This window comes from Paramormyrops kingsleyae, chromosome 22 (assembly GCF_048594095.1).
Source record: "Paramormyrops kingsleyae isolate MSU_618 chromosome 22, PKINGS_0.4, whole genome shotgun sequence".
In the NCBI taxonomy this organism is placed as follows: Eukaryota; Metazoa; Chordata; class Actinopteri; order Osteoglossiformes; family Mormyridae; genus Paramormyrops; species Paramormyrops kingsleyae.
This window is the reverse complement of record NC_132818.1, coordinates 11183326-11203091: the sequence shown is the minus strand read 5'-3', so window position 1 is coordinate 11203091 and position 19766 is coordinate 11183326. Positions and strand designations below refer to the sequence as shown.

General features: G+C 45.8%; 2 protein-coding genes across 5 annotated transcripts; one reads left to right on the top strand and one right to left on the bottom strand.

The window, feature by feature from the left end:
* Positions 1-415: 415 nt before the first annotated feature.
* LOC111836832 (branched-chain-amino-acid aminotransferase, cytosolic-like) lies at positions 416-8731 on the top strand. 2 transcript variants are annotated; one of them, XM_023798440.2, is made up of 18 exons: positions 416-606; positions 719-757; positions 921-1018; positions 1755-1821; positions 1995-2086; positions 2327-2431; positions 2572-2639; positions 2887-2983; positions 5104-5178; positions 5299-5499; positions 5583-5693; positions 5794-5913; positions 6097-6260; positions 6587-6729; positions 6813-6898; positions 6989-7129; positions 7218-7292; positions 7379-8731. In XM_023798440.2, exons 1-18 carry the CDS (start codon positions 519-521, stop codon positions 7418-7420), a joined length of 1812 nt encoding a protein of 603 aa, XP_023654208.2. In that variant the 5' UTR covers positions 416-518; the 3' UTR covers positions 7421-8731. The 2 variants fall into 2 exon arrangements, with proteins under 2 accessions (XP_023654208.2, XP_023654206.2); XM_023798438.2 differs by lacking the exons at positions 416-606; positions 719-757; positions 921-1018; ... (3 more) ...; positions 2572-2639; positions 2887-2983 and adding an exon at positions 3662-4755.
* A 136-nt stretch (positions 8732-8867) lies between these two features.
* baxa (BCL2 associated X, apoptosis regulator a) lies at positions 8868-13783 on the bottom strand. Of its 3 annotated transcripts, XM_023798441.2 has the most exons (7): positions 13465-13783; positions 13285-13401; positions 11140-11188; positions 10889-11047; positions 10265-10400; positions 9658-9762; positions 8868-9534 (listed from the first exon to the last, which is right to left on the bottom strand). In XM_023798441.2, exons 2-7 carry the CDS (start codon positions 13331-13333, stop codon positions 9436-9438), a joined length of 597 nt encoding a protein of 198 aa, XP_023654209.1. In that variant the 5' UTR covers positions 13334-13401; positions 13465-13783; the 3' UTR covers positions 8868-9435. The 3 variants fall into 3 exon arrangements, with proteins under 3 accessions (XP_023654209.1, XP_023654210.1, XP_023654211.1); XM_023798442.2 differs by lacking the exon at positions 13285-13401 and having other exon boundaries at positions 13450-13783; XM_023798443.2 differs by lacking the exon at positions 13285-13401 and having other exon boundaries at positions 13465-13782.
* Between the last annotated feature and the right edge of the window lie 5983 nt (positions 13784-19766).

The following is a 19766-nucleotide window of genomic DNA, read 5'->3' as shown; positions in this document are numbered from 1 at the left end:
GGAAAATGACGTTTAAACTCATGGGTTTTTTGTATTTAAGAATCATTACTGGGCGGTTTAATACTTTAAACAAGACTGTCGCCAAGGAAGGACCGTCCGTAAGAATACGGCCGCGAATCGCAGTATTTTTAGCATCTTTATAATAAATAGTTAAAGTATGTTACAAACAACACGCAAATAATTAACTGTCACGCGTAAATTACTTGTATACACTATACATTAAAGATTATATGTTATACTTTTGCTGTTACATGTGAGTGAGTAACGCAATAAAAGCAATTCATGCATGCAAAAGTACATGATTTCAAGCGCTTTTTGATGGGAGTACATTTATGATGGAGGGTTTAATTAACTATGTTCGTACTACATATCCCACAGTCCCCAGGCGAGGATCTGTACAAACTTGTGACTTTTCAGGAAAAGAAACTTTGACAGTCAGGTGATTACAGCAGTGTGTAAGTGTGCATCGGACCAGCAAAGCCGCGCTGTTACGCTACACCGTGACTACACCGTGCACCATGTCCGACACATTGCGGTACTGCGACAAGGTGGTCATCGTTACCGGCGGATCACAGGGGATAGGAAAAGGGATAGTCAGGTCTTTCGGTGAGACTGATCTGTCTGCACTCCACTTTTCTGGGCACAGCCAATTGGGAGTTATTCTGCCATCGCTCTGTCTCTGTTTTGGCATCAAAACAATCTTGTTTTTGTCTTCCAGTGGAAAACGGGGCGAAGGTCGTGTTTTGCGCCATAGGCTGTGAGTATCTCGTGGGACGTTGTTTGTCTTAACTGAATTAGCCCCCGAGTTGTTGCAGATTTTGCACTGCATTGTGATTTGTCCTCATCTAAACGGACGCCGCTTTGAACTTTACAAATGGAGAGAACTGTGTGAAACTCGCAAATGGGGAACTCCTCCGCAGCGGATGCAGGGCGCTCTTTGGAGGCGGAGCTTAACGGCCAGGGGCCCGGAGAGTGCCTGTTCACCGCCTGTGACGTCACGAAGGAGGAGGAGATTCAGGTGAAACCCTCAGATCATCACGTGGTGCCTTTTTCCTCACTCATTAGTGACGTGAAAGTCAATTTTTAGTGATTCGATTCATTTCGTTCAGGTAACCAAAATGATTTGATCTTTTGAATCACTTTCGTTCACTGCAAAAACTACAACAAGCTATAAGCTACAAGTTAGAAAAACTAGACAACAAAATATTGTAACAACTGTGGCCACCAAACAATTTTACGATATATATGCAACAAAATAAACTATTAGCACATGTTGGAGTTAAAACGTAGGAGAACAACGTTGCTTTGTTCATATTGTAATTGTACGTTTATGAATCTGGCTCCGTTGAACAATTAACTTGTTCCAGTAGATGGCGCTATAATGCGTGCTCCAGTGAGTCAGTGAACTGAGATTCAATGTACCGTGTCTGTTGTTCGTTCCTTCGAAATGATTTTTTTTTTTGTGAACTAGTGCCATGTACTGTATTGGTGTCTGCGTTAGTCTCTTGTCTGCAGTTCGTTCCTTCGTTCAGTGAACAAACTTGCAATGGTACTTCAGATCAGTAGCATACTGAGATGGTCAGAGTGAACTGATCGCCAGGAGGTGCTTGGTGTCTTCTACCAAGTCAGTCATTAGCTAGCTGTTGTCATGACGGTTTTGCGCATCTAATTCAAGTTAAACACGTGATACTGCACACACTCCATGCAGCTGTCCCTAGAGACTGTATTAACCATGATTTTGTGTGTCTGCGTAGGAACTGGTTTCAACGACGGTGAGGCGGTTTGGTCAAATAGACTGTCTGGTGAACAATGCAGGATGGCGTGAGTCTCTCTGTCTCTCCATCAAACTCAAACAGGCCTAGGCTCTACTGACACAACCCCAGACACACAGCACGACACTTGCGTACCCCCCAGCAAGAATCTGTCCACTCTGCTGTCAACCATAATATGTCCAAAAAGGATTCATCCTCTGTCTGCCTCTGTGATCTGAACAGATCCACCACACAAACCAATAGATGACATCACAGCAGATGATTTCAGATACCTGCTCAACTTGAACCTTGTGAGTTACTTCCTGGCTGCCAAGGTAAGATGTCAGGTTGCTTTCAGCGTTAGCATTCTGTCGGAATGGTGTTGGTACAACAGACTAATTATTAGCACACTTTTACAGCCACCTAGCATAGTGTCTACAGTGGTACCTGACCGTTAGTGCAGCTTTAGCTCAGTGCTGGCAGGATGGAGCTTTGCACGTTGGTGTTACACTTCCATTATGGGCCCAGCTTCTCACCTTTGTTGTTCGGCCAATCGTTTCTGTTCTCCTCCGCAGTACGCGCTGCCACACCTCCGGCGCAGCCAGGGCAATGTGATAAACCTGTCTAGCCTGGTTGGCACCATCGGACAGAAGGATGCGGTTTCGTATGTGGCCACTAAGGTGAGCTGGGACTGTGTGTGACATCGTGTCACTCAGTGATGTTCTTTTGCTGCTATCACACGCTTTTAAAAACATGGTCTTTGTGATTCATCATGATTTCAGTGCTTTGCAGATACTGACTATTGGTATTATTCCACTAGGGGGCGATCACAGCTATGACTAAAGCAATGGCTATTGATGAAAGCCGGTATAAGGTTAGAGTTAACTGGTGAGTTTTTTTAGCAGTCCTGTTCAGTTGTCTTTCATTCTCTACTTTTTTTATCCAGCTCATGTATGTGTCTTTATTTTCTTATACCTTGATACAGTCAATGACTAACATCATGATAGGCAAGGTTTTACATGACTCAGTGTATGATGATTGTTTATGTTGTTCTGTTTGTAGTTTTTGTAGGTCAATTGATGTTTTACAACAAGACAGAGTTACACAAATAAAGGCCTTTAATTGGGTGTCTTAGTATCTCCCCAGGGAATGTGATGACCCCCCTTTGGGGTGCACTGGCTGCCCAATCAGGAGACATGGCCACTACCATCAAAGCGGGGGAAAACGCCCAGGTGGGTCTGGTGACCTGTGGTGTCATATGAGCACCTGCAGTACTTTACACTCATGTACCTGGGGATTCATGTGGGCAGTAAATGTAGCTCCCCACCTCCCCAGAAGTGTAACTAACAGGTGTCAGGCCACGACATAGGATACGCAGCAATGCGGCTGCCTACAGCATAGACTGTGCAGAGCTATAAACCAGTCTTTAGGTCTTTTGGTGTGTGTGTGGGAGACCTACACTTCCTGTGAGTCTGTGTGAGGCTGCTGTGTGTCGGAGCGGCAGTATGAAAGAGACACCAGGAGAATGAACACGCTGTTCAGGATGACTGGCTGGTCATGGTACAGTAAATTATCACTGCATATTTTGCACTGTTATGGTCTGTACACGTCTATTTTGCAATTTGCGGTTTCGTGTTACAGTACTGTTTGCATAATGCAGCCTTTTTGTACGTTGTATGTATTCCTTGTACGCAGTAAGATTTAAGTTCTATTTTTTATGTTTAATTCTTATTTTCATTTAGTCTATGTGATCCATCTATTCACAGCTGATTGGCCGAATGGGAACAGAAGCTGAATGTGGATTGGCTGCTGTGTTCCTGGCTGCTGATGCCACCTTCTGCACAGGTGTTGATTTGCTGCTGAGTGGGGGGGCAGAGCTTAACTATGGCCACAAAAGCCAGATTGGTTAGTTGGGTGATCAGGAAACTGAAACCTTACTAAAATCATGTGACAAAGTACTGGCTTGTAATACTAGGGATGATAATTTCGTAAATTCTTGTATTATCTTATACTTTAATGAACCTACTGAATTAAGCAATTATTAATATTTTTAATTTGTCGAGCAGATTAACTAAAGAAAAAACTAGCAGCTAAAATGCTATAATCTGCAGTACATTCCATTACAGTGCAGAACCGGAAAAGCAGGATATATGAGCTGTGGATCCTGCTGATACACCTTTGTCTCAAGTGTGAGCGATTTTTTTCGAACAATAAAAGTGTTTGTGGCACATACGCGTGACGCCTATTAATGTGCTGCAGTCTGTCTAGAAAGATCCAGAAGGAAGCCTCCAGCTCCCAAGGTTACCTAATCCGGCTGCCCCATTTCGGGAAGCGGCACCCTACTGCGTGCTGATTATGCATAGCTGCCCGCATGGCAGGTCAAATAGGGCGGAGTAAATAATACAGGGACATCTCGTGATTATTGCAAATAAACTGGACCGACTGAGGGAAGCGCATCCATAAAGGCCGGGTATCTGGCCATACGTTTGCTTCCGCGTTTATTCTAGGCTCCGGCGAGCCGTTTGTGCCGCTCTCTGGGTCCTTGTTTGCATTAAGCAGCTCCGGACTTGCGGTACATCCGCACGGAAGCGGCCGGATCTGAGCTGGAATTGACCGGCGGGGCTCCGTACTAGCCGAGGAGATCCGGATTGCCAATCGCCACACTGCCCGGCGTCCTCCTCTGCCCGGCTGCTGCGTGCAATCAGAGGGCGGCGACGCGGCTACGCCCCATCAGACAGCGAACCGGGGCGGCCCAGCTGTAACCCGTGCGCTGCCGGGTCTCCTCCCTCCCACACCGCCCGCAATAACCCAGAAGTCGCGTCGGGAAGCATCCCTTCCTTGTTCCCAACTCGAGGAGGCTCAGCATACAAGAACCAGGTCTAGACGACGGCACCGATAACCGGCCGGCCAGCAGTTAAATCCGAAAGGACGAGCGGCAGCCAAGAGCAGTGCGGAGCCACCCGGTCGTGTCGTGGACGGATCGCCAATGGCAGCCCTCCGGACGGTGAGTAGGGCAGCCACGGCATGTTCAGGATCCAGAAGCCGCCGCTTGCCATTTCCTTTCAAGAACTGTTCATTATGAGATGTGCTGGAGGGGGGGAGAGACTTTGCTTTAAAATCGTCTCCGATTGCGGTTTGAGATAAAGAGGTTATAAATACGCATAAAGAGCGGGGCGCGTAGACCTCAGGGCTCGGAAGGGGGCGCTAGCGAGCTGCCGAGCCGCGTGTTTAACCTTGAGCATAAGCGGCATGTTAAGCGCGTCCTGCCGGGAGCCGGTTTTGGTGCGGCTACGGTAGCTGTTAGTCGACTTCAGCCGTGGTCAGACTCTTCCTGTGCTCTTGTGTTTCTCAGGTGGTGCAGAGATGGTGCCTGCAGCGCTTCCCCAAAGCCCTTGGCTCTGTGCGCTTCATCAGTTCCTCCTTCAAGGTACTGACCACGGGATTAAAGGTGTTTGTGACCCCTGGCCTCCTCCTGCTGCCACGTGTACCCCCCCAGCCCCATTTTTTTCCCCTTGACGTCATCTAATGATGTCTCCCCTGGCCTCAGGCATCTGACATCACGGTTGAGCGCAGCAAGACCCTGCAGCCCAAACCAGACCCGTCCACCCTGGTTTTCGGAAAGCAGTTCTCAGACCACATGCTCACCATCTCCTGGTCCAAGGAGGATGGCTGGGCCACGCCGCAGATCAAGCCCTTCCAGAACCTGTCGCTGCACCCAGCCTCCTCGGCACTGCACTACTCCATAGAGGTGGGGGGAGGGGTGAATTTCAGGAATGCGCGTGTGCACATGCGCGTTGGCTGTTGCTTGACTCCCCGCTTCATGCCCCGCAGCTTTTCGAGGGGATGAAGGCCTTCCGCGGGGTGGACGGTCACGTGCGGCTCTTCAGGCCTATGCTCAACATGGAGAGGATGTACAGAAGTACTGAACGCTGCTGCCTGCCCGTGAGTGCCACCTGCTGCAGGCCCGTGTCTCCGCCTGTCCCCCGGTCCGGGGCCTACGTTTCTGTCCCTCCCCCTAGTCTAAGCTCTTTCTGCGATGCAGCTCTTCGACAAGGTGCAGCTGCTGGAGTGCATCCGCAAGCTAGTGGAGCTGGACCAGGAGTGGGTGCCGTACTCCACTGACGCCAGCCTCTACATCCGGCCCACCTTCATCGGTACCGAGGTGAAGGGGGGCGCGGCCATTCGGGGGTGGGGGGGGGCAAGCTCTGTTCCTGATGGGAAGCCGAAAGCTTAATCATCAGCCTGTCAGACCGGCCCTCTTTTAGCAGCACTAAACCGAGTAGCTTGTTTTGGGCCGTGCTCCTCAGTGCCGTGTGATGCAAGCTCCCCCCCCCCACCCCCCCAGCCCTCCCTCGGAGTTTCCCGGGCAGGCCACGCTTTGCTGTATGTCATCGTGGGCCCCGTGGGACCCTACTTTGCTACCGGGGCCTTCAACCCGGTGTCCCTGCTGGCTGACCCAAGCTACGTGAGAGCCTGGAGGGGCGGCGTCGGCGAGTTCAAGATCGGGGGGTGAGTGACCTGTCATGCAGCATGGGGGGGGGGGGGGGGGTGGCTGTGTGGACGTACCCTGACATGGTTAAGCTGTTTCTGAGCAGGATTATTGTGGATGCGCCACCAGAAACCAAAAGCAATTAATCAGTAAAATTAAATCTTTAAGCAATGGAAGAATAACATCATTGATTTTTATTCCCCACTAAACCCTTATCTCAGGTCTATCCTAAAAGCCATATTTGATTACTCATTTTCCAAATCATTAAATTGTTTGCTCTGTCCATAATACCCAGTGATTACACTGTGATATGATAATTTCTATATGGTTATTTCCCGCCCCCCAGTAATTACGGCCCCACCATCGCGGTGCAGAGCGAGGCGCAGAAGCAGGGCTGCCAGCAGGTCCTGTGGCTCTACGGGGATCAGGAGGAGATCACAGAAGTGGGGACCATGAACCTCTTCATCTACTGGACAACGGAAGCCGGAGGTGGGGGCACTGTGCCCGGCTGAGAGGGCCAAGCCAAATGTGTGTGAACGTGGGTGATGACATTTGCTTCTGATTTCCTGCAGAGAGAGAGCTGCTCACCCCACCACTAGATGGCATTATTCTTCCTGGGGTCACCAGGCAGTCGCTGTTAGACCTCGCTCGCAAATGGGTAAGGGGCGGGGGGGCATGCTGTGTGTGAGGGAAGCAAGCTAATGCTTCCTGCTGCTGGTGACCTTTGACCTTTTGTCCCTGCTTTCAGAATGAGTTCCGGGTCACTGAGCGAACTGTAACGATGAAGGAGCTGCTGGGGGCCCTGAACTCGGGGCGGGTCCTGGAGGTGTTCGGTTCTGGGACGGCCTGTGTGGTTTGCCCTGTGGGCAGCCTGCTGTACAAGGGACAGGTATAGGGTGGGGGACCTGGGGGTGATTTGAACGTCCTCCTTGTGCTTTAGGGGGAGTCTCAAACTTTGCCGGTTTCTAACTCCTCAGACCTACAAAATTCCCACCATGAGCAACGGTCCTGATCTGGCTAAGAGATTTCACAAAGAGCTGACAGATATCCAGGTATGTGCTGCTGCTGCTGGGCATTAATCTTACCACAGGATGAAGCTCATCCTTCATCTTAATCTCTGTTCTGCTGACTCCTGCAGTATGGACGCCAGCAGAGCGACTGGACCACCCTGGTGGCTTAAGCGGGACGTTGTGGCTGATCACCCTGGCCTGCCACTCCGAAGAATAAACCCCTAGGCCCACCCCCAGTTCTTCTACAGGTCTGCTGGCTGATTAGAGCATTGTTTCCCAATCCACTCCTTGGGCATCCGCAGACAGTTCCTGTCTGGCAGGGAGCTGGGAGGGAGCAAAAACATGAACCGTCTGTGGGTCCTCGAGGACCAGGTTGGGGAAACACCGGAAAAGAGATTATAAGATATAGCATTCATGTGGCGATAATGACTGACCTTACTCTCTTATGAAGCAGTGCTTCCTAATCCGGTCCTTGAGACCCACAGCCGGTCCATGTTTTTGCTCCCTCCCAGCTCCCAACCAGGGACATGAACTGTGTGTGGGTCCCCAAGGACCGGATTGGGAAACACTTCCCATCCCTTTAGAATGGTATATTTCAAAGTGACTGAACCATTTTCAGAGCACAGTACAATCCATCACAAAGCTGAGGTAGTTTCAGCTGGTTCTAGACGATATTGTCATGTGCGTTGTCTAGTTGGTGTGTCATTTTTGCACAATTTCATTCACTTCTCTATCCAATAAGGCTGTCGGGGTATTAAGCACCTTCATTAATGAGCCATATGACTGAAATATTCCCTGAGCTGCTCTGATTAGAACATCATGATGCTGTTTCATCCTGAATAATATGCTGAACGCTTATAAATGACAAGCTGTTTAATTTGTAGCGAGTGCTTGAAAAGAGGGTTTATTTTTCTAAAGCTACAAGCAGAGAACAAAACATGTACTGTACTTACAAGCTGAAAGGCTATCAGTGGTTGTTTCGCTGTTTTATAGGTAAGTCAACACTAATGTGGTGAAGTCGCTGTTACTGTCTCTCTGTGGACGTCACCTGACGTGGTTTAGAGGTGTTTATTTAGCGGAGATGCTTTCAAATGTTTTGAACTGGGTCAGTTTAAGCTCATTTGTGTGGATGGTGATTATTTGTGGTGGTGGTAAACGAGTGCACATTAACCAGAGGAAGAAGCACAGAGTAAGGAGAGGGTTGCCTGGGCGATGGCCTGGACCGGACCGGACCAGGCCATGGGTGGGGGGGGGAGGAGATGCAGCCTGCAGTGCCCCCTCCTGTAAGTCTTCCACTTAGTATCTTCTGCTCTCCGTACCGTCCTGGCTCTGAACTCGCCTGTTACAAAGTGCCTCGTCTTAGATCAACCCGTCGTTCCTGTTACTGATTCTCATGTCATATAGCTGTGCTCATGTGTGCTGTTCACCTTTGACTGTAATGGCTGATCCTGCCTTTTTACAATAAATGTGTTTTTGCTCTACTCTAGAGTAACTCATCTACTCTTTCTTGCACGTTGTTGAGATGTATGGGGCATGCTGTGTATGAGGTACAGCTTACCTGCAGGGGGTGCTGGCCAGCAGAACTGTCACCTGATTGCATTCAAGATGGACATGCTATCAGGAGAAGCACACACAGGTTGTGGATGCTTTTAATTCATAAAAATCTTATTAAAATGGTACAAAAACCAGCCATGAAGGAAATTCATACAGCATACAGCAAAATCATACAAAGGTGTAGAAAACTTGAGACTGATATCAAAGTCCTGCTTGGAAAAGACTGGAAGGCACCATTAACTAAAAAAAAGCATAATGTTTTTTGTTTTATGAAACACCATAGAAAAGCTGTCAAAAGCAAAGAGGAAACAGTAAGAGGTGTGCAGGTTTCAGATAGGAGCTGCTTCACGGTACAGTACATTAACACTATGCTGAAAGAGGTCAATATCACACCAGGTGTGTTCTGTCAGTGCAGGGAGCACAGTGGGGGGGCATGTACACAGCCCTAAATGTGGGGGAAGGATTTCAGCCACCCCTGCTGACGGTCTGGCTGCTGTCAGCTCTCCAGCTGCCTACAGTGAGACACCGTTTAGCATGTTCCCCATGCTGCCCCCGGTGGAAGGATTGGGCACTGCAGGAGCTCTCCAGCTGCTCCAGTCCACACTCCCACGTAGATGGGTTCCCTCGCTTCTCACATCTTGCGGGTGACCAGGACGGTGGTGAGAACGCCAGCCAGGAACACGCCCACCATCTGCCACGTGGGTGTGCCGAAGTACGACTTAATGCCTTCCTGCAGGGAAAATGGATCTCAGCGCCGGGAACTCACCTGGGCCTCCTCAGTTACTCACCCAGCACCACCCCCCAAACTCTTCGTTGCCCCCCCAGTTACTCCCGCGGGCCCCCAGCGACTCACCCAGCCCCCCTGCTCCCTGATCCAGCTGATTACATGATCCCGCAGGTAGTCTACAGTCCAAGTGATGATGGTGCGGATTATATCAGGGACTTTGGTCACTAGGGCCTGGAGGGGGAAAAAGTTCAATTCAATTCAATTTTATTTATATAGCACTTTACTTTTAACCGGCCAGAACCCCACCAAGCAAGTCTGAGGTGACAGTGGCAAGGAAAAACTCCCTCTAGCAGGAAGAAACCTTGAGAGGAACCTAGACTCGGAAAGGGAACCCATCCTCCTCTGGGCGACCGTGGACCAACTGCAAGCAGTGCAAACAACAACTGACTCAGCTCACTGTCGCCACCTGGTGCTGCCCGGTGATGGCCACACTGACAGAAATATTCCACTGGGAAACCATGTCAACATCAGAGTGGCTCCTCCTGTCTGCAGGAAGCTGTCACACTCATTCACTTGACTGTCCTGTTAATCTGGTTTCTAACCATCTACCAAAACAATGTTGCATAACAAATGGAAAGATCAGCCATGAGTGGGACATAATCCAACAGTCACGTCACCAGCACAGCACAGCCCAAATGGAACGTCATGGGACGTCATGGGACAGGGTACTCACCTTGATGACAAGCCGACAGGCAAAGTAGAAGAGTGCCACCACCCTGCCCCAGTTGAATTTCCCATCAGAGAAGATCTCACAGGCCACGCTGCAGAAAACCTCCCTAGTAGGCTTCAGTGCAGTATTATTTATCATCCTGGGTGAGACAGAGCAGCCAGACTGAAGAACACTCCCCCCCTGGTGGCCACTATGGGCAGTGCCATCCTGCAACCTCCTGATACCCCACATTTCACAGAGTAAGGTAATCAGCAGACCCCAAGACCCTAGTTTAGGGAAATGACCCCCCAGGTACAGTGATTAAGGAGCCGCTAAGGGATATGACCCCCCCAGGTACAGTGATTAAGAAACCGCTACCCAAGGGATATGATCCCCCTCCAGGTACAGTGATTAAGGAGCTGCTAGCTAAGGGATATGATCCCCCCCCAGGTACAGTGATTAAGGAGCTGCTAGCTAAGGGATATGACTCCCCAGGTACAGTGATTAAGAAGCCACTACCTAAGGGACATGACCCCCCCCAGATACAGTGATTAAAGAGCCGCTAAGGGACATGACCCCCCCCCAGATACAGTGATTAAAGAGCCGCTAAGGGACATGACCCCCTTCGTTGATTAAGAAGCCTCTTACTCCTTCAGCTGCACATTGCCATCCAGCTCGTCGCCGATCTTCTGCAGACACTGCGCCAGCTGCTTGTGGGCGGGGTCACACAGCTCAGAGCTTCCCAGCTGGCTGCGGGTCACTGTGAAGTCCCCCTCAGCATGGCGCCTCACACGCTCATAGATGAAGCTGCAGTGGTGAGACGCCGCAGACAGTGAAGCCAATGGATCTGTGCACCAACAGCTAATGAGTAACACCAGTAGAGAAGGCTCTGTACTCACTCCTTCAGCAAGTCGGCTCCGATGGCCAATATCTGCTCGTTGCTGTTCACTGCAGACAGAGAAGGGTCAGGGTTAAGGACATCCAGTACACGCCTTCTGGAAGAGTCCACCGTTACTGATTCTTTGTTCAGCTAAAATCATAAGAAATTATCATTTCTACGTTAGAATATTGGCACCACACTACAATAAGGCTCCCTTTGCCACTTATGATCGGTAGTAACTCATTAATAAAAAGAAAACTGTATTATAAGTTGTTTATAATTGTCTTTTAATGATTTACAAAGTGTTACAACGTAATTAGTAACCTGAACCATTCATAAACCCTTTTAATTCAGTCTTATTGTAAAGTGGTACCAAAATATTTTTACTGTCTTACTCAGCTGAGAATCCACTCCCTAAATAGAGCCTGTGCTTCACGCAAACACACAGCAGGTTGACGCACTTATCTGAAGCCCACATGTGTTCAGTCAGTCTCGGTGAGACTTACATCACATCAACCTTCTGTTTCAGTATTGCAGACCCAGAAATCTCCTGCGTAATGATTAACTCTTTTGATTCTTTGTTCTGCTTAAATCTCTCTCTCTCTCTTTCACACACACACACACACACACCCACCCACACACACACAGACCATCACCTAGACAGTGCCACCCAAACCAGCACAAGTGCAGCAGACATGGTGGCAAGGAGCCAAAGGATGTGGCAGCATTAACATCCCATGATGCTCTAGTGATGTAGTGCCATGTTAAAATTTTCCAGCTAGTGAATCAGAAGGCACCAAATGTGAATTAACACAGAGACGCTCAGGCAATGGATTCACTTTGATCCTTCGAAGAGGACTTTTACCAGTGTGACATACCGGATAAGTCAACTTACATTTTATATATTCAAAAGACAATTTTATACCCAAAGCAACACATGACTGAGAAGGCAGAGTCAGACAGTCCCTAGAGCAACTGGGGGCCTTGCTCAGGGGCCCAAGTGTCAAACTGGGGCGGCCTTGGGATTTGAACACAGCGACAGCAGCAGAGGAGGCAGGGGGCAAGAAAGAATGCGGCCCAATGCCCCAGTGCTTTTGATAACAGAAGTTCAACAAGCACACCTAGAGGAAGTAAATGTAAATAACAACTGAAGGGCTTTTGGTTTCAATTTCTGAGTGAAGCAGCAAATTTTCCATCAAAACTTCCTTCCTTGTTTTACGCTTCTGAAAATGACATTTTTTTAAAAATGCTGTTACTTTTTGCGGTGAACAGTCAGCAATAGCTACTTACAAAACAAATAGAAGTTCACATTTTCAGAATTTCACCGCTTCATAGGGAAGGGTCTAAGTTGAGAGTTAAACTTCTCTACATATTGTACCTCCCATATAAATAAAACGGGTTATCTTAAAAAATGCAGCAATCCCTTCACAAACAATGTTTCATTCTATGTTACGATTAAGGTATTCAAACATTCAGTGAAGTGACCTGATATTCCCAGAATGCTATCCCACCCTAACTAAGAATAATAATGTTTTAACAAATAAGGGGCAGCGGATAACACTGTTGCTTTACACCTCATGAGTTCAAAGCTGGATGTTGTATTCGAAGTATACACATATTGCAGTTTTATAAATGTGTATCTTATTATAAAACAATATTTTCAATATTAATTGCGATAAAAGAATATTAAAGTAATAATGTTATCGTGCTGACATCGACAGAACCTTTGTTAAAATGTAAAACATGGAGATAATGTTCCATTAATGTGACAGTAAGAACGTTCACAGCCAACTTTGAGAGGACCTTCAGATAACGTTGGCTATAGTTCTCGGAACGTTCCCTGTTAGCTAAGCCACTGTCTCATTTCCCATCCTTCTAATTTCTTTTTGATAAAACACTTAATTGAAAACATCCCTCAAATCTTTTGAATACTCCCAAATTAGGCAAAATCTATTTCACTGTTTTTTTCATATTCGGTTCCGATACCAAACAGCAAATTCGCTGCTCAGTCCAGCTGGGCACGATTACTATATCTTTCCAGTAGTAAATAAAATGAACTTTAGTTACTTGACTGTTTTTAAATTCTGTAAATGACACATCTATATCGCCCTTATGAGATGCTGAATGAGCTACTCGTATTTGAATACGAACACCGTATGCTCACCAAGCCGATCGGTGACACTGCAGTTTCTCTTAGCTCTCTGCCCGGGCATGTCTCGGCAGATTAGCCAGGCCAGCTACACAGGCTTTCCGTCACCGACCGCTATGTCTAACCTGGCGGCTGAAGAAACGTGTCTGAGAAGCAACGCTGTGTACTGTAATACAATACCTGAGCGGTACTCACCCCTGTCGCCTCCGACCGACGGCGCTGCCATCTCCACACAATCCGCCCGACTCTACCCCGATGACAGATGCGGCAGAAGGGAGGGGCCACTACAGAGTCGTCCCCCCGTGCTCTCGTAGCCAACGTCTAATACTTGTAAAATCAATTGCTGGTTTCTAAATATCACCACCGACAAAGCTGGATTAAAAAAAAGCTTATTCGTCACAAATATATATATAAATATATAGTACGGTATTCTACTAAAGCAATGTCTTTATTCTGCCGTGCTTCCCGGTTCCTGCTTACGGTGTTCACTCGTCACTTCCGACTTATTTCCATACGTCACTTCCTGTTTTGTATCCCTTGATTATCGTGAGGTTACGCGGGTCAATTTAACACTTGTTACTTGTTACTCGCTTTGCAGCACCCTTGGTTGTTTATCCAATCTCTCAGTCAATTCTCCCTGACGCCACACTTAATACTGAAGTACCACCAACTAAACAGCATATTTTTAAAGATAATGTTTGGTGTTATTTTAGTAAATAAAACTATTATATGTGCACATTTAAACTACCAGAGCTACCACCACCCATGAAATAGCTGCCAAAGGAAACCCCACAGTATAGTTTTAACCGAAAAGAGCAACATCACAGACATAACCTTAACTCTCTGCAAGGGAAAATACACACATCTGCCTGTGACGTCACTCCTCCGTGACAGATAGAATTCAATTTATTTTTATATAGCGCCTGTCTAAGAGATAAAAACACACCCGCCTGTGATCTCACTCACCTCTGAGGGATAAAAATATGTTCATCTGTGATATTACTCCAAGGGGTACAAACACATGTTGGACAGTAACATCAAGCCTAAAATTCTGCAAATATGTAGGCTGGTTCATAATAGATTCCCATGTGTTCCGCTCATATCATCTGGTTCATTATGGTCGGGCAGCGCCCTCTTGTGTTGAAAGTATAAAACATTTGGAAAGATTTATGTACTTAAATGTTCAAATTTGTATAAATAATTTTTTAGGTTTTTCTGCAGCACTCTTGATAGTGTCCTAATGTGAGGTACAGTAATACCACAGTTTAGGAGACATCATGATAGAAAGTAGTTCACTGTGCATCATTGTTCCTTCAGTACAGTCTATTTCCAATGACAACCGCAGAAACACAACCCACCTAACCCTACTCACAGTATGCAAAACTGAAGTCCGGCCAAAAATATCATGGCCACCAGTTGGTTTAAATTGAAGAGTTAACTTGTCATATGCACAGTAAACGGTCAGTTCTACTATACACTGGAAATTTTATTCTACGTGTCCTTCTGCTAAACATAATTTAACAGAAAACACAGATTAGAAGTACAGATTAAAGTACAAATATAAATTAAGCTACATATGCAGTAACACAATACAAATACATTTATAATTGTCAATAAATACATAGACGTGGTGTAATGTAACATGCAAGGCAATGTAAACAAAGTGAAATATGTAAAAAGGTAGGGGTGGATAGCTGGCCAGTCCTTTGTGCCAGGATTTTAGTGCAAGAATTGCACAGAAAAAAACAGTAGCTCACTGGTTTTAGGTGGATTGTGGCACCTCATTGGTTGTAGGCGGATTGCCTCTACAGAATGGGGTGTGTAGGGGGAGGGGCAGTGGGCTAGAGTCCTTCACAAGCCTGATGGCCTGTGGGTAGAAACATTTCCTCAGTTTCATGGTCCATGATTTCCAGAGTTGGGTAATTCAAGTCCAGAGTGTAAAAGTCCAGACCTGGTCTTTGTTTCAACCAACCAGTCTCTGTGTATAGTGTGCGGTAAGTGTTATGAAAATGGTGCTTCTGATTCTATTGATTATTTGCTTATGTGGACCGTGTCTGTCTGTGCAATGTTCAACAGCATATCTGAGTGGCAACATGGATGTGTGGAGAGGAGTCACAGCTTGTGCCTCCTATGAGGACCTCTGCTGGAGCTACAGCCCAAACTGACTCTGGACAAGACTTAAAGCCACATTTACCATTCAGTGTTGGATAGCGTCCCTCAGGAGCTGATTAGAGCTAAAAGAAGAAGGGGGCATTCCAAGAATTGATTGGCCACCCGTTATGCCCATTGTTCTTCTTGACCGACCCGTTCAAGGTCTGAATTTGTTGAGTTGAATGCATATCGACCCACACAAGTTTTACCAGGAATGGTCGGGATTTCAGGATTTCTGTCGAGATAGAAGCAAGAAGTTGAAAAAAAGTTGAAAAAAATGTGACAGACCCATTCGACATCCAAGTTGGTCGAGTTAAGAGGCATTCGCGTTCCAAGGTTCTACTGTAGTCTGTCTTGTTCTTATTCCAAGACCTTCATCCTCATATTTTTAAGTAGGCCTGTTTGGAATCAAGAATCGGGAAAACTGCTGTCTAAAATCGACTCTTGGAGCAGGATTCCACTCCCATATTCCTGGATTGATCAGCCTTAATGGTTCTTATTTAGCTGCACCCACTGAGCAACAAAATGGACACAATATGTGTATTGCTTGTAATTGTTTTTTAAATGCCGTTAAGGGTAATTCAGATATTTATCTCATTATATAGAGATAACGAAGCTTGTTTTCTTGTGATAATAAGATAATTAGTTACTTTCCTGCTCTACTTTGACGGCACTGAGATGAACTGCTAGGAAAATTATTAATTTAAACAAGCGCTTAATTGCCCTGCTTAACACAAAACGCCTATATACAATGTCACCGTACTTTTCAGTACCACAGGAAAAAAGAAAATGATTCTACACAAAATGTAATTTCCCCCTGCATTTTTTTATAGTGGCTGAACAATAGCTAAAATTACGGTGCCCTCCACAATTATTGTAAAGATATCTAAAAAATCAGAACAACATTTATTCAAAGAGGAACAAATCCTTCATCAATAAATAATTGTTTTCAACAAAAACACATGTGCCACAAATATTTCCCTCCCTGGAAATTATAGTGAACACAATGTAACCGAGGCATGTTTGACATACTGCATACATTGTACATCTTTGAGTTGATAGGGGTGTGTAGGAGCCTTCAAGTTGTAATCCATGACTTCCTGATTAACTGCGGCACAAATATAAGGAGACACAGAGGCTAAACTCCCTTATCTCTCCCATGTTTATGGATGGCTAAGAGAACACACAAACATAATGAGGGAGAAACGTTTTGACCTTCGTAAGTCAGGGAATGGGTATGAAAAAATTGCTATGCGACTGAAAATGCCCATTTCTACTGTTAGGGCAATAATTTAAAAATGGACATCAACTGGAACTGTTACAAATCTACCTGACCCAAGTTTATTTTGCCATTATGAACATTATGAAGATCCCCAAATAACACATTACACATAAAAAAATATATAAACTTTATTAAATCAAAATACATAAATCATGCGTTTGTTCAAAAGGCATAAACCCATATACTGCACCAAGTTACATCCCAATACAGCCAACAAGAGGACAGGTTGCCCAGAGTTTGCTCACGTGCACCCCACAGCACAACTTTAAAAACACATCCATCACAGATCACACTAGTGAATGACACAGCAAATCACAGCAATAAAAAAACCATACGGGTAATCCCGCACCCAGACTACGGGTGCCAACTGGCGCAGCCTGCCTAATAATCAACCCAAGTTATACATACAACAAAGGAAAAACACAAACAAAAAAAGAAAATAAAACTAGCCAGCCGCTCACGATAAACACTGCTACCGGAGCCACTAAGTCGGCTGGCTAGATAATACACGATACAACCAACGATAAAAAATATTAAAGCGACACCAGTGGCCTGTACTACGAAGCGGGGTTACTGACTTATCGGGGTAACTTTGCGAGTAAGCTGATGATGTGTGGTGTAACTTCGCGATTAACCCGTACTACGAAAGGTGGGTAGGTTTTAGTCGAGGCATGCTGCCATGGCAATTTACGCTAAGTCTCAAAACTGCTCCGAGCAGTTTTTGTTCTTGGTTAAGTCGAGGTTTCTGCGTAAGCCAGCCCTATATGAGCACCGCCCCTCCCACTACAATTTCTCGGAAGACAATGCCGGTGTTACAATCAGAGGTAAAAAAAAAAATCTTCAAGGATGACTGTTAGTGAATTACAAAAGCTTGGGGTTACCACGTCTCTAAAACCACCATCACATGTTACCTTCATGCTAACAGATTATTTGGAAGGTATGCCATAAAATAGCCTTTTCTATCAGTTAAGTACAAATGTAAGAGCCTGGAGTTTGCAAAATGCTACTATACCTTTGACTGGAACCATGTTCTATGGTCTGATAAAACAATGATGGAGCTTTTTGGCAATTAACATTCAGCGTGGGTTTGGCATAAAAAGAAGGATGGCTATAATGAAAAGAACCAACTGTAACCAAAAGATCTCAACTGTAAAATATGGTGGAGGTTCTGTGATGTTGTGGGGCTGTTTTTCCTCCAAAGGCCCTGGAAACTTTACATGGCATTATGGACTCCATGAAATACCAGGACATTTTAAGTCAAAATTTGGCCGCCTCTGCCAGAAAACAAAAACTGGGCCATCACTGGATCTTCCAGCAGGACAGTGATCCTAAGCACATGTCCAAATCAACACAAAAATGGTTAACTGACCACAGAATCAAGCTTCTGCCATGGCCATCTCAGTCCCCCAACCTGAACCCCATTGAAAACCTGTGGACTGAGCTGAAGATGAGAGTGTACAGGAGAGGGCCTCAGACCCTGGATGATCTGGAGAGATTCTATAAAGAGGAATGCACTCAGATGCCCTGCTCTGTATTCTTGTATAATATTATAGGAGAAGATTCAGTGCTATTTTACTGGCAAAGGGGGGTTTTACCAAGTATTAAACACTGGGGTGCCAATAATTGTGGGGTTCTGTTGAAAATAATTATTTCTTGATGAAGGATTTGTTTTTCTTTGAATAGATCTATTTCAATGAAAGGTCAGATTTCAGATTTTCCATGTGATATGAAGCCACTCCACCAAAAGGTAGATTTTTACAGATCTTTATAAGGGATGCCAGTAATTGTGGAGGGGACTGTACATGATTTAAGTTTGACACAAGCAAGAACATTGTATTTTGATAATTAGATCCAATTCATACTGACTTTTATTGCCCTGATTTGATTCACTGGTATGCCACTTTTATCACTACAAGTCCAGATTGTAAAGGTGAGCAAAACCCCTTCATCTGCTATCATGAGCAATGTTGGGCCCCCCAGGACTGTGTGAGTTCAACCCCGTTTTTCACTTTTTATACTGATGATTTGCATACAGATTTACCAAATCAGTACATTTAAAAGTATTTTGATGATACACTATATGGACAAATGTATTGGGACACCCACAGGAACTTTTATGACATCCCATTCTAAGTCCACAGGCATCAATATAGAGTTGGTCCCCCCATTGCAGCTATAACAGTTGCCACTCTTCTGGGGAGGCTTTCCACAAGATTTTGGAATGTGTCTGTGGGAATTTTTGCCCATTCATCTAGAAGAGCATTTGTGGGGTCAGGCACTGATGTTGGACGTGAAGGTCTGGCTTCCAGTCTCTGTTCTAGCTCATCCCAAAGGTGTTTGATGGGGTTGAGGTCAGGGCTCTGTGTGGGCCAGCCAAGTTCTTCCACACCAAACTCACTCAACCACATCTTTATGGACCTCGCTTTGTGCACTGAGGCACAGTCATGCTGGGACAGAAAAGGGCCTTCCCCAAACTGTTCCCACAAAGCTTGAAGCATAGAATTGCCCACAATGTTTTGGTATGTCTATGCTTCTTCTACAGCACCATAACATTATATGGTCTAAGGGTTGGTCCACTACTTGAATGCCAAAACTGTTTCACCAAATAAAAATCTACTCAAATATTGTTGGTCAACCCCTTTAAATCTGACCAACAATATTGCCTCTGACCATAAGCACATCCTGAACAGTGAATACAAATTGTTACCATCAAATCGGAAATACAGGGTTCCACAATTTAATAGGGTTAGACTGAAGCACTCTTTTGTGCATCAGTCAGTGCTGAAGTATGGAATTTAATCCCAGATCAAATATACACTGAATATTGCCTTTAGTGATGGTAATGTTATGTTAAATGTATGTATCTTTAGTAAGATGCATCTTGGGCAATTGGATCCCAAGTGAACAGCACTAAATACAAGTGTAACGACCATCAAGACGCATTGTCATCTGATTTGGGATGCATATCTTCTGTAGTGTAAATGTTAATTAATTTCTGACACGGACGTTACAATAACTGCACACGGGGCAGTAAGACAATCTTAACACGAGTGGTTGGGGCCCC

What these genes read in the sequence shown, in the direction of transcription:
- LOC111836832 (XM_023798440.2), top strand. Translation starts at nt 519, where the DNA reads ATGTCCGACACATTGCGGTACTGCGACAAGGTGGTCATCGTTACCGGC. An exon ending in TATAAGGTTAGAGTTAACTG is followed by an intron (nt 2,640 to 2,886) that starts GTGAGTTTTTTT and finishes TGGGTGTCTTAG; the next exon opens with TATCTCCCCAGGGAATGTGA. An exon ending in GCCTGCTGTACAAGGGACAG is followed by an intron (nt 7,130 to 7,217) that starts GTATAGGGTGGG and finishes CTAACTCCTCAG; the next exon opens with ACCTACAAAATTCCCACCAT.
- baxa (XM_023798441.2), bottom strand. Translation starts at nt 13,333, where the DNA reads ATGCCCGGGCAGAGAGCTAAGAGAAACTGCAGTGTCACCGATCGGCTT. An exon ending in GGCAATGTGCAGCTGAAGGA is followed by an intron (nt 10,401 to 10,888) that starts GTAAGAGGCTTC and finishes TGTCTCACCCAG; the next exon opens with GATGATAAATAATACTGCAC. An exon ending in TCAGGGAGCAGGGGGGCTGG is followed by an intron (nt 9,535 to 9,657) that starts GTGAGTCGCTGG and finishes TTTTCCCTGCAG; the next exon opens with GAAGGCATTAAGTCGTACTT.